A 12,950-nucleotide genomic window follows, 5' to 3' on the forward strand; every position below is an offset into this window, starting at 1 on the left:
GATGACACAAGAATAAGAACTACTTGTGAGGAGAACCTGGACTGCCTAGCCATCACTGGAAGTGGGAAACCATGCGGTCAACTTCAGGGTTTGAATGTCTAGGGGAAGCAACCCGGAAGGGTGAGAGAGATCATCTGGATCTACACTCAGTACCCAAAGAGGTGTGTGAAATGAGATCAAAAGGAAGGGGAACCTTGATCTTCCACCGTGATGTTTTCTGTAGAAATTTTAGGATTAAAAGCAGTAGGTGGTCAAGCATATATACCGGGGGGGGGGGGGGTTGATTGTGGACAACAGCATCTCTCTGACTTCCCCCTCTGGAGGGATCAGGGTAAAGAACCTACTGCATTTAGACTGGCAGGAGAAGTGAAAAGATCACATCATGGCCTCACTGACAAAAAAATCTGATTTCTCACAGACGGTTTGAGAAAGCAGTTGTGAGGTAGTAGGATGAATCCAGTCAGCCTGTCTGCTAATATGACAGACCTCCCCACAATGTGCATTGCTATTAGGAAGCGGCCAAGAAGGGATCGCCCACTGCCACTCTCATCGCCTCGACACAAGAGGGTAGCAGCATGTCCCCCCTTGCTTGTTGATATACACTTTCAATCCTGCAAATCAGCCATAATCATTCCTTCAATGCCTACAGTTATAGTAATTCACTTTTGTCAAGCTACCTGGGTCTGTCCCCACATTGTAAACCAACATTATCTGTGCAATGAATTCTACCCAAATACTTCATACCGGCAACTCAGCAAAGGAAAAGCAAATAAAAAGAAAGAAAAACCCTAGGTGTACTTCTCACTTATCCTGACAACTGCGCTTAGTTTCTTGCACTACTCTTTTTATAATCATGTTAGGGGCAGGAGGCATCTCTATGGCTGCAGTTTGCTTGACTCTTCCTTTCAAAACCCTATCTCAATAGGTGCATTCCCCCTAGGGTGAGCCTACCTTATTAACATGGTGGAACATACAATTATCAGCTCCTCTTTTCTCCATGCTCCCCTTTCTGAACTCCTCATGTATTTGTACCTACCCCTTTTTGAGCTGAATGCTAGATACAGGAGTTGTGTCCCACTTTGCTCCCACCCACAATTCCCAGACCCTCCCCACTCATATTCACATCCTCAAGACACAAATGTTAAAAACCATACAACTCATCTCACTACCCTCACAGTCAGTTACTGCAATGTTACTGAAGTCTCAACTTCCACTTACAACTTTCTGTACAAAAACACATATCCAAATCAGTAATATATTCCTCTTTCCACATCTTACCTTGTTATACCTCCTTTCCTCACCACCCTAACATCTTACCTTGTTATACCTCCTTTCCTCACCACCCTAACACCAACAAACATCTTCACAAAACACTTACACAACCTATCATATCACCATGTATTACATCTACTTCCATAACATCTTCACCAAACCACCACCTCAACCTCCCAGTAATTAGAGTAATCCTATTTTCCAGCTCACCACTGTCAGCACCACTCAGCTATATGATTATCAACATTTAGAAACATTTTCTGTCTGCCTAAAAATATCAAAGACCTCATTTGGACTATCCTTCACAATCTTTGTCCTCCTTAAGCATAACACCAAACCCAACCCAGATCCAACTCCTCCCTTTCATCAACATCAGATCTACTTCCCTTCCTATACTGCACACAGCATCAGAAACAAGCTACACCACATAAGTGCATTTATTTCCCAGCACAACCAACACACTCCAGCAGTCACGGAATTTGGGGTCAGAAAAGGCTCAAATTTCCAGCACTTTCTAACCTTCTAAAAGTATGTCAACGACACTAGACCAGGCAAATGATCAGGTTGATTTTCTCTAATTTTGTACAGAAATAACCTAAACAAAGTCATTGCCCAAAGACACTACTCCTCAGACTCCGGTCCTAAATGGATTCTTCTAAAATTTCCTGCTCACAAAAAGGCAAACCACCTGATCATTTGCCTGGTCTAGTGTCGTTGACATACTTTTAGAAGGTTAGAAAGTGCTGGAAGGTTAGAAAGTGCTGCTAGCACTCCGTTCTTCCCCACATAAATTCAAACCAATCATTAACATCCTTAATAAAACTGTCCCAAAAAGAATTCAATCATTCTAGGTGGCTTTAGTCTTTATTATCTTGGCCCTCTCATCTGACATGGATACTTTCCTAGCAGACCTTGGTCCGCTTAAACTCAAAAACGACCAACATAACTCAGGTCCTCCAAACATTCCACACTCTCCCCAATTACAAAAATACCAAACTCCATCCCCAACAAACATTCTGCACCACCAATAAGCAACCACTGCCCAAATCACCTTTACAGCAGTCAACCATCCTATAAAATTACCACCGATAATGAAAGCCTTCAGAAACCAGAGTAGCATAAATACAGACAAATTTATAATCATTCTCACAGCCCACAACTCGAACAATTTACTCTCCTTGCATGACCCCAATACAGTAGCTGTAAGCCTAACCAACTTTCTACTCCATCTGCAAAACAAATACTTCCCACTTATCTAAAGGCTTTATAAACGCACCAAAATGATTGCGATCACTGAACTCAAACCATCTTTTAACTCTAAGGGATGAAACATGGCAAAATGGAAAGACCCATTCAACTGACAACTTCATCACCTTTATAGCCTTGAGTAACCTAGCCAAGAAGTCCATCAGAAGGCACAAAATAAAGAAATCTCCAAACACACACATTGCCCTCTTACATTCACGCAAATACTTCTGGAAAGAGGTAAGCCTACTTACAGGAAGAAATCCTCCTCATGACACCCTATCTAAAAACATTCAATGTGATGCATCAAACTTTACTAAATTCTTTGTAGAATCTCCCACCAAAAACTCAATGCTTCTCAGAACATGCATTACTCATTCCACCTCCATTCACCCCCCACTTCCACTTCAAATGCTTATGTCCCACTTCAAATGAATATGTCCCAAACAAGTCTATTCTACTTGAAAAACACTTCAAACTAAACACCCCTTCTGGACCTGACAACATAAACCCTTGGTTCATATATCACTGTAGATAGCATCTACATCTCTCCCTCACATATATAATTTAAGTCTCAGAAAACATCATGGTACAGAAAAGATACCTCTCACTTCTGTCCAATATCCTTCCTCCCAATTCTGGGCAAACTTCTTAAAAAGATAGTAAAATAAGAAACTCTCCTATATCTAGCAGTACCACCTGCCCTCTTCCAAACATGGAATCTGGCCTGGACAAAGTACTATAATAGCGCTTTGGTCCCTAACTGATGACATCCTGCTAAACTCTGATAGTGGCCTCCTTACAGACCATCCCAAAGGCATATGACCTGACTGACCACTATCTTCTCCAAAACAAACTGGTTTCAGTCCAAATGCCACTCCCTGATTTAAAACTTCCTCACTGACAAACACTTTAAAGTTAAAAAAGGATCCTTAAAATAGGATACTCCCAATCAATATCTGCCCCTACTAAATGTTACCACAAGGATCAAATTCTTGCCCACCTCTTCTCAATATTGATTAAACAACATTCTTGTGACCTCTCCCATCTCCTACTTAATCTCTATGCTGATGACATAGTCATTTACCGATCAGGTCACTCATACCCATTCAATGCCACCTCTAGTCACACTTGCAGTGAAGTCTGACCTGAATTTATCAGCCAGTAGATATGCTAGGTCACCCTGATCACTGACGGGAATACCATTCACTACAATTTCAGTAGACTGCTACATTACCTTTAAGGTCACTGACATAACTGAAGACTTAGACCTTAGTTTCTTGTTTAGTTGTGTAAGAGAACACTTGTCTTTAAGGGAGTTGCTCTTCCTGATTTTGACCATGATTTTTTTCTTTTTCTTTTACTACATACCTTGTTTAGGTGTGGATTCCACTAGTGGAATTTGTTTTTAGTGTTGGTTTTGGGTTTACTTCTAGCAGTCACTGTGATGCCCATACACTGGCCCCAGTAACTAAGGAGGCTCAATCCTCACTACTAGCACCAGTGAGGGGCGTGCACATTGGGCAGGATAACAGGTACACACACAGTAAAGTACAATTTCCCTTAAGAGCACACCAAGATCACAGTTAGTCTGGGGCTGGTTTCTCCCTTTCTCTCCAGATCCCCAATAAGACTCCCCACTGGCACAGCTAGAGGGTTTAGATCTCAGCCGAGTGTTCGAGCCAAAACCTCCAGTACCCTCTCTGTCCAACCAGTGCTTCATGTCCCTGCCCAAGTAGCTGACACACACACACACACACACACACACACACACACAGATATGAATTATATACAAACACAGACACTCCTGGGGACGGCTGGCACAGGTTCTCCAGCTATGCCCCCTCCTGCCCAGACTGTAAGGTATAAATCACTGCCACCAACCACTACTTAAAGGACCTTCCCAAAGGGTGACCAAGTCCACTGTGTGCTACTACTGTTATCCAAATAGTATGTGTAACCCAGGACTAAGGCTATTGGAGTGGCTTACACAATATCACCAAATACATGCAAGTACTCTTGAGAGCTTAAATTCTCTCTATATACAAAAACAGCCACAGTTGAAAGGATTAAAAATATTTAATAATCCATAATAAAAACACAAAACAATATTCATCAATTCAACAGTGCTAATAGAGTTCAGAAATCACAGGAAAATACTTCAAAACAATACTGTAGGACAGTCTGACATAAATATAGAAAACAGACTAATCTGGCTATATTCCAATCTGTCTCCAAGAGAAACTATGTCCTAAATTCTACTTACAAGGCAATGTGCTGGTGAGTTGCTGTCAGCTTCAGAACAAAATGCTAAATCTTTCTGAGAAAGTCTTAAATTGTTAATGCACATTATTGCAGAGTCATTTCAGATTACATCATTCTTGACACTTCTCAAGTTTCCCATGCTCAAAGAACTTTCAGGTTTTAACATTTCTTTTTGTAATATGCACCTGCTAGGAAACCACAGTAATAAAAAGACACTTTACATGTAAAGCCTATGAATTATCGGTCTTAGAACAATAGAATTTCCTAGCCCAGACATCCTATCTCCTAGCTTGAGTTCAGTCATAAAATGCTTTACTCATCAGCTTTCTTCCAGCAGGGTGCACTGTGGTTATATTTTTGAAGCTCAGGACATAACAATTTTCTTACATTTGTTACACAGAACTGTGGATCATATTAATATTTATAATGACATAGAATAAATAATTGTATCTGGCTGGGCTGGCAGCCCCTCAGTTTTTCAGTCACAACAGCCGCTAGTCACATTCTTGTATATGGACTCTGAATAATTCAGCATAGCCAGCTGTGGTTTTAGCAGAATTTCACAAACTGATCTTTTAACACCATTCATAGTTACAAAGAGCTATCCACATAAAATACACAGAGAAAGAAATAATTCCTGGGAACAGAAAGGATTTGCTTGTTGGTTTCAATGTATCAAAGAAATAAAAAGTTCTGGATATGCAAACAATAGAAACAACATTCAAAATTCCACAACAACATTGGCTAACTATGCAAAGCATTCTGATGTATTTGCAAGATTTATGCAGAATAATTAGCAAGTCTTCATTTAAAGAAATACCTAAACTTACGAAATACCTATATGAAATCATATATAATGATTATGACATGGAAAATAATATTTCGAAATTTTACAAGATATTGATAAATTATAAAACACCCAAATCCTCATATTGGAATTATAGAACAAAAGGACACATTACAGCTAACTGAAGAAATTAAATCAAATATTTTATTATCAATAAAACATACATCCTTTACATAACACTGGAAAGTTTTTAATTGGAAATGCTTGCACAGAGCATTCTTAACTCCAGACAAAATTACTAAAAATGAATTCTTCCACAAAGGGAATATATGTGGAAGGTGTGAGCAAATACACAATGCAGACTGGAATCACATTTTTTTGACTGTGTTAAAATTAAGCCATTTTGGAATGTTATTAAAAACTTTTTACAGGCTTTATTTAATGAATCGTTTAACTTATCTAAAGCTCTAGTATTATTAAATCTGTACGAAGTTCCTCATTTGAATGAGTCAAATATGTATCTAGTATGGACAATACTTGCAATCTCAAGAAAGTTTATAACAAGAAGACAATACAAACACAACACCGACTATGGAAGACTTCTACAGCCTACTGAAGACCACAGCATTGTTGGAAATTAAAATTAAAGAATTAAAGGATTCATCCTATGCCATTTATTAACAATCCATGGGAAAACGTTTCATCGCTGATTAACACTTTACAATAACTGAACAGATACACTCAGATAACTGGATTGTTACACTCTGATAATTGGATTGTTACACCTATAAAGTAATTGTACATATTGAGCTCCATTACAGTGTCAGGATGATGTAAACAGTGTACATAGTTATTAGGATGTTATATACAAATACTATGGAATTTATTCAACTGTATTTGAAAAATAAAAAGTTTGAGAGAAAAAAAAAAAAGAACATCACAAACTGTCACTTAATAGAATGCAGTTGGTGTGTGTATAGAAAAGTTTTCTTCTGATGTACACATCTTATTTAATACTGTACTCAAATTCGCAGGCAGTTAAACTGGTGCAGCCAACCAAAAGAGATGATTTTATATGGCGCATCTACTACTGAGGACACTTACTGAAATGGAACACAAATACATTCTGGTGAAGACGCAGAGAAAACATGGTCAACTAAATCGTTACAACAAACCGGAATGACAGGAGCAAACTTTGCTTAACTCAGGCAAAATGAATTAATTGGCAAATTAGGTTTTTCAAAGTTCCCAAAAGGAGTACCATGGACTGGGAGAGGGGGAAAACAGCAGAAAAATCGGTACGGGAGATGCAGTTCAAAAGAACTGCCAACAAATAAAAAATATAAACAGCCCTTGTGTTCAGACCAATCTATTTAACAAGGAAAAAAGGCATACTTAAATGCACACAAACAAACTGTACTGTAAGTCGCATTATCTTGTTTGTGCAGACAACAAAAGGCAAAGTAAAACATCCTTTCATTTTTGAAGTAAGAGGCTAGAACAGCTGAAGGAGAATACACTCAAACATGGTAAAGAGAAAGCAGACATAAACCCACCAAAAAGGATCATTCAAAACAAAAAAGAACACTGCATTCCCAGAATACTCGAGTTCTAGATGCTTAGGTGTTGGAAGAAATCAGAGGGAAATCTGTTAAGATCCTGTCACAACAGTTCCATGGGGGATGGGGAGTGGCAGGGACAAATCTGGAATGGCTGTTTAAGCACAGGGATCAATGTGAACACTGTACATGCACTCGCTTAGCTCTGCATAACAAGTCAGTGCATCACTCCAGCATTCCAAGGAGGAGAAATAGAAGAACCACCATCTAGTGGGTGTTAAGAACAGGAAAAATTACAAACACCCCAAAGTTTGACCGTCATCTCACCCAGCCTGGCAACTAAAGGAGTGCCATTGAGAATCTAATCCCCTTCAGAAGGTAGCTTTCCCAAAAGGTGACGCAAGAAGGAGATATGCATTAACATGGACTCTTGGAGGGGATTAAATTGATGGACAAGGGAAGAAAAATCTCTCTCTCTCATACATTACAGACAGAGTAGAAGATTGAAACTGCAAGTTGTCAGCAAGACAGACCACAAAAATGCAACACTTCTTTCCCTTCTGTTCTTGCTGAAGGCTGGACAAAGGTTTACAGAAAAAGAGGTCATGACTACTTTCATACTAGTTACAAGATGGAGCTCATAAGCGATGGCCACAAGCAAAAGAACTCAGAAATGTTGCACGGGGGGATACTGTATTTCAACTGTTTAACCACAGTGAAGGAAAATTAAAAAAAAAAAAGTTAAAGGTTAATCCAATGAGTAGAAACATTTACAAAAACAGTAAGGCACAGAGAAGTGCATGAAATCTGCTAAGCAGACAGCAAAAGGTATCTACTAGTTTGTGTGATTCTCATCACTTCACTTCTTCAGTCATGCTTCCAGATGGCATAGATGGGCGACGAAAAATAAGTTTGAACCTACAAGACAATACACACTTCTAAAATTATGTGGATGGTATGGACAGTAACATAACCAACTTGAGTCCTAACCTGCAACAAAGGAAACACCAGAAAAAACAAATTCATTCTAGTCTCTCTGTAGCACCCTTGCTAACCAACAGAATACTTCCACTAAGAGGCCAGACAGGCAAAGAGGCTTACCAAATCTTGACAGCCTGAAGACAAGAATGTTTTTTGCCAAGTAGATGTGCTCAACAGAATAGTCAGTATGAAAGGTAAACGGGGAAGAGTGGTGGGGTAATGGGAAGAATACAAAAAGCAAAGTTAACAAAGAAAGTAGCAGCACTGGAAGAAACATCTCACCCTGCAGACAGGACAGGTGAAAACAAGAGCTGCTTTGGCTGCTGCCTTCTGATCACATCCTTGCTTTTTCTTCATATCTGCCTGCTTCTTGGCATTCTTCTGCTGAGACTGGATCTTCTGCTGTCCTCGGGCCATAGTGAACCCTTATAGAGAAAAATAAATTTATTATACAAAACAATGGTACGTAAAAGCATCTACTATTTAATCTACTAGACTGAAGCCAAGATTTCTGCTTCCCTAAGGCAGCCAACAACTACAGTTTTCTTTTTTTTTTCCATAATAAATCTTTGTTATATTATTTTCATACACAAGTAAAAACAAACACAAAATTTTAAGAGAAAAAATATAAAACAAAGGATTACTAACTAATATCACTAACTATCACACCAAACAAATATACAATATTTACAAGAATGCTTCCATGTAAAACATTAAAAATAGAGAAAAAACAAAAAAAGTAGTTAATAACATTACAGTAATATACAGTTTAAATACAAAATTCTCTCCAAGCAAGTATATAAATGTGAGTATTATGCTAATATAATATTAAATATCTGTTCCCAAATTTTTGGGTTATTAATGTTTTTATTATTCGGACTTAAGAGTAGTTTATGAGCTAATATATGCCTTGTTGTAAAGTTTTCCCAAGATGTTTTAGATGGGTCTAACCAATTAGTGGCTATATAAAGTTTCATTAACAGAAAAATATTAATATATATGGTACTTTGTGATTTAGGGAGTTCTTTCGGAGGAATTTGTAAAATCGTAAATTTCCATGACAACATTGTACTTTGGTAACCCATCTTCTGAAGTTGAATCTTAAGGGAATTCCAAGGCTTATATATGCATTTACAGCTCCAGAACATATGAAGATCAGCCAGTTGATTTTTACAGTATGGACAAGTTGGAGAGTTTTTAGCATTAAATTTATGTAGGGTAAGGCATGTATAATATGCATTATTCCATATCATCAACTGGGTATACATCAATTTTTGAAGAGAAGTAGATTTGATAGTTAGGTCAATTGCCTTTAACATATTACTTTTGTCTGTCACTAAAATTTTCTCTTCCCAATAGTTGGATAACAGAATTTTACCATGAAATTTAAAGTCTTTAATTAATTAATTTGTTGTTATATATTTAATATCCTGTTGGAGGGCTTGCCACAACTCAAAGCATTTATTAACATTCTCATCTTCCGGTTTAAAATTTAAAAAGTAGCTCATAGCAAGTTCTCTAATTTGTCTCAAAATAACAAGATAATTTTTGGGTAAGTTAAATTCTTGTCTTATTTGATTGGCCGAGCGGTCCAGATATTTGTATATATCAATCAAAGTTACATTAACTATTAGTGGAAACTGTTTAAGATCAATTAATTGATTGTTCAATTTCAAATTAGGATTCCTATGAAATGGTTGAAAAACCATCATATATTGACCCAGATCCAAAGATTGAAATAAATCTTGTATAGATAATACGTTAGTTTTAATATGTTCAATAATCCCATAAATTTTCAAAGTATCTTTACCTAAAAAGGGTATTGCTTTAGGATTAATGTTTAACTTTAAAATATATCTATAATTCAAAATCACCCAAGTTGGTGTCCACTTAGTACTAGTTGTATCATAATTGGCAATTCTTAGAATTCTGTTAGAGTTCATGATTAAGTAGTACAATTCGAAGTTAGGCAACTCCAGTCCTCCTTTATTTTTTGGGGTCATTAATTTATCATAAGATATCCTGTTTTTTTTTGGTTCCGAAATGAATTTAGCCAATTCTTTATGAATTTTAAAAAAAAATGTCTTCGAAAGTATTAATTGGGCTGATCTAAAATTATAAAGTAATCGTGGCAACACATTCATTTTAACAATTGAAACTTTTGCTAGTAGTGGCAATCGTAAATTTTTCCACCTCCCGAAATCAGAAATTATTTGGTCCCAAATTGTTTTAATGTTATTACTGTAGAAGTCTTTATTGTCTGTAGAAACTCAATACCTAAATATTTAATTTTTTCTTTAAATGTTACCTGCCCAACCAAAGGCAATAACAAAAAAGGTTTAGGTGTCTTTAAAGGAAAAATATTGTTTTTTTCCAAGTTAATTTTGTAGTTAGAGACTTCTGAAAAATCATTAACAGCCTTCAATAATTTGTCAGTGTCAGATATTGGAGATGCACAATAAATATTAAGATCATCCGCAAAAGCTGCCATTAAAATTTCTGCTTAATATACAAGAACAGAGGCTCAATACAAAGATTAAATAGTAAAGGGGACAAAGGGCAGCCCTGGCGTGTTCCAGTCTTAATCTGTATTCTTTTGGAGAGGCTTCTATTAATGCAGGCTTCTATTAATACACAGTGTAGTATAGGGATTACTATATAATATTTGCAACATTTGAACAAATTCATGGGATATATTAAAATAAGGTAAAAGAGCAAACAAAAAAATTGTATCAACCCTGTCAAAGGCCTTCTGTGCATCAATTATAAGGGCACAGATATTAAGATTATTTTGTTTAGCATGTGTTATCATAGTATGTAATGTAAGAGTATTATCATTGGTTTGTCTACCTGCCATAAATCCAGCCTGTTCTTTGGATATTATACGAGTCATGATTGTCTTCAGTCTATATGCTATAATGGAGGTTAGAATTTTCAAGTCTACATTCATTAATGATATCGGTCTATAATTATCGGGGTTTTCAGGATCTGAATTGGCTTTATGTATAAAAATAGTCTTTGAGACATCAAGATGAGGATCATTAATAGTATTCCTAATTATGTAGTTAAATATAACTGAAAGTATCTTACCAAAAATATCCGCAAACCTTTTATAAAACTCCACTGTCATCCCATCAGGACCTGGTGATTTGTGTGATTTCATATGTTGAATTGTATATACTATGTCTTCTTCAGATATCGGTTTAACTAAATCATTTTGAATATCCTCTCCTATTTCTGGAAACTTAATTGATTGTAAAAATTGTTCATAGATTCTATGCAAGGACATATCCTTTTGCCCATCATAAATTTTTGTATATATTTTCTCAAAAATATTAATAATATCCTCTGTTTTAGAATATATTTTATTATTAAATTGTATTTCCGAAATTTGTAGTGTTGTTTTTGATTGATTAATGATCCTAGCCAACGCTCTCGATGGTGTTTGAACGTGATTAGCATATCTCGCTAACATCTTATATTCTTGAAATGTTACTCTTACTATTTTGCATTAAGAAGAGATCCTTCTGACATTTAAATAGTTCTTTCTCTGTTTGTTCATTAAAATTCTGAATAAGTTGTTGATCCAATAATTTAATTTTCATTTCCAAGTTTTGAATATCTTTATTTAGTATTTTTTTTATAAGAGGCTTTTTGCAAAAGGACCCCTCTTATTTGTGTTTTAACTGTTGTCCATTCAATATCTGGGGCATGTTGTTGTTTCTTTAGACTAACCAGTAAGTCTTTAAGGTACCTTGTAATTTCCTGCATTATCTATTCCTTATTCAGCAGATTTGGATTAAGAGACCAGTTATAGCCTCTTTGCTGCAAGGTATCTTTTATCTCCTTAGCAAAACTCAGCGAAATTTTCGAATGATCTGATAAATATCGTGCATGTATAACAACTATAGGTTCTAAACTAAATCAATGTTCTTGAAATCAGGAAGAAATCTATTCTGGACCACATTTTATGACATGGGGAATAAAATGTAAAATTATTTGTACTATTAGCATTGTTTAAATAGTGAAAAGGGTCATATAGTTGAAAGTCTTCTTTAATATCATCCAGTGCCAATACTGCATGCTTATTAAATGCTTTGTGTGGACAAGATCTATCCAACTTCGGATTTTGATAAGCATTCCAATCACCTCCAACAATTACGTAGTATCTATCAAATTGTGTTAAAATTGAACACAGTGATGTTATGAATATTTGTTGATCATTACAAGGTGCATATATGTTTAAAAGTAAAATAGGTTCATCAAATAAGGTAGATGCCAGAATAACATAGCACCATCGTCCATCTTTATCCGTATTAGAATCTAAAACTTTGCCCTTATATTGGTCTTTAATAATTATAGCTACCCCAGCACTATTTGACTTACCTTCCGATGCTATTACTTCTCTGATCCACTTCTTTTTTTTTTATATCAACCCATCGATCATTCATTAAATGCGTTTCTTGCAGTAAAATAAACCATGCCTTAGCCTGCAACAATATATGTAACAATAGTTTCCTCTTCTTTAAATTCTGGAGCCCTTTAACATTCCATGAATCTAATTCCCACATTACCAAGGTTGACTGTACAATAAATGCTTTGGAGAGAAAAGATAAAAAAAAAAAATACAGTATATTCAAAACCATACATGATCTGGAAGCAATCCATATATCCCGTCCTAAACCAGTGCTTACCCACTCTAACCCCGGACCAGGACATATATAGGTCTTGTGCAATATAGAATAACAGAAGGTTTAAGAAAAGAAACAAACAGGAAAACATCACATTATAAAATTTCAAACATGTTCCATAGTTGAGACCTATATAATCTAACTTAACTA

At 36.2% G+C, this 12,950-nt stretch overlaps 1 protein-coding gene across 1 annotated transcript in view; it reads right to left on the reverse strand.

Annotated features, from left to right (window-relative positions):
* LOC122791543 (zinc finger protein 706-like) overlaps positions 1 to 12,950 on the reverse strand; it is a 230,890-nt gene that overhangs the window by 149,970 nt on the left and 67,970 nt on the right. The window contains exon 2 of the mRNA XM_044059293.1: positions 8,392 to 8,534. Coding sequence (XP_043915228.1) covers positions 8,392 to 8,526 — 135 coding nt within the window. The 5' untranslated portion in view covers positions 8,527 to 8,534. The remainder of the gene's footprint in view (positions 1 to 8,391; positions 8,535 to 12,950) is intronic.

Source organism: Protopterus annectens, chromosome 1.part2, assembly GCF_019279795.1.
Source record: "Protopterus annectens isolate FY-2018-M chromosome 1.part2, PAN1.0, whole genome shotgun sequence".
NCBI classification, from domain to species: Eukaryota; Metazoa; Chordata; order Ceratodontiformes; family Protopteridae; genus Protopterus; species Protopterus annectens.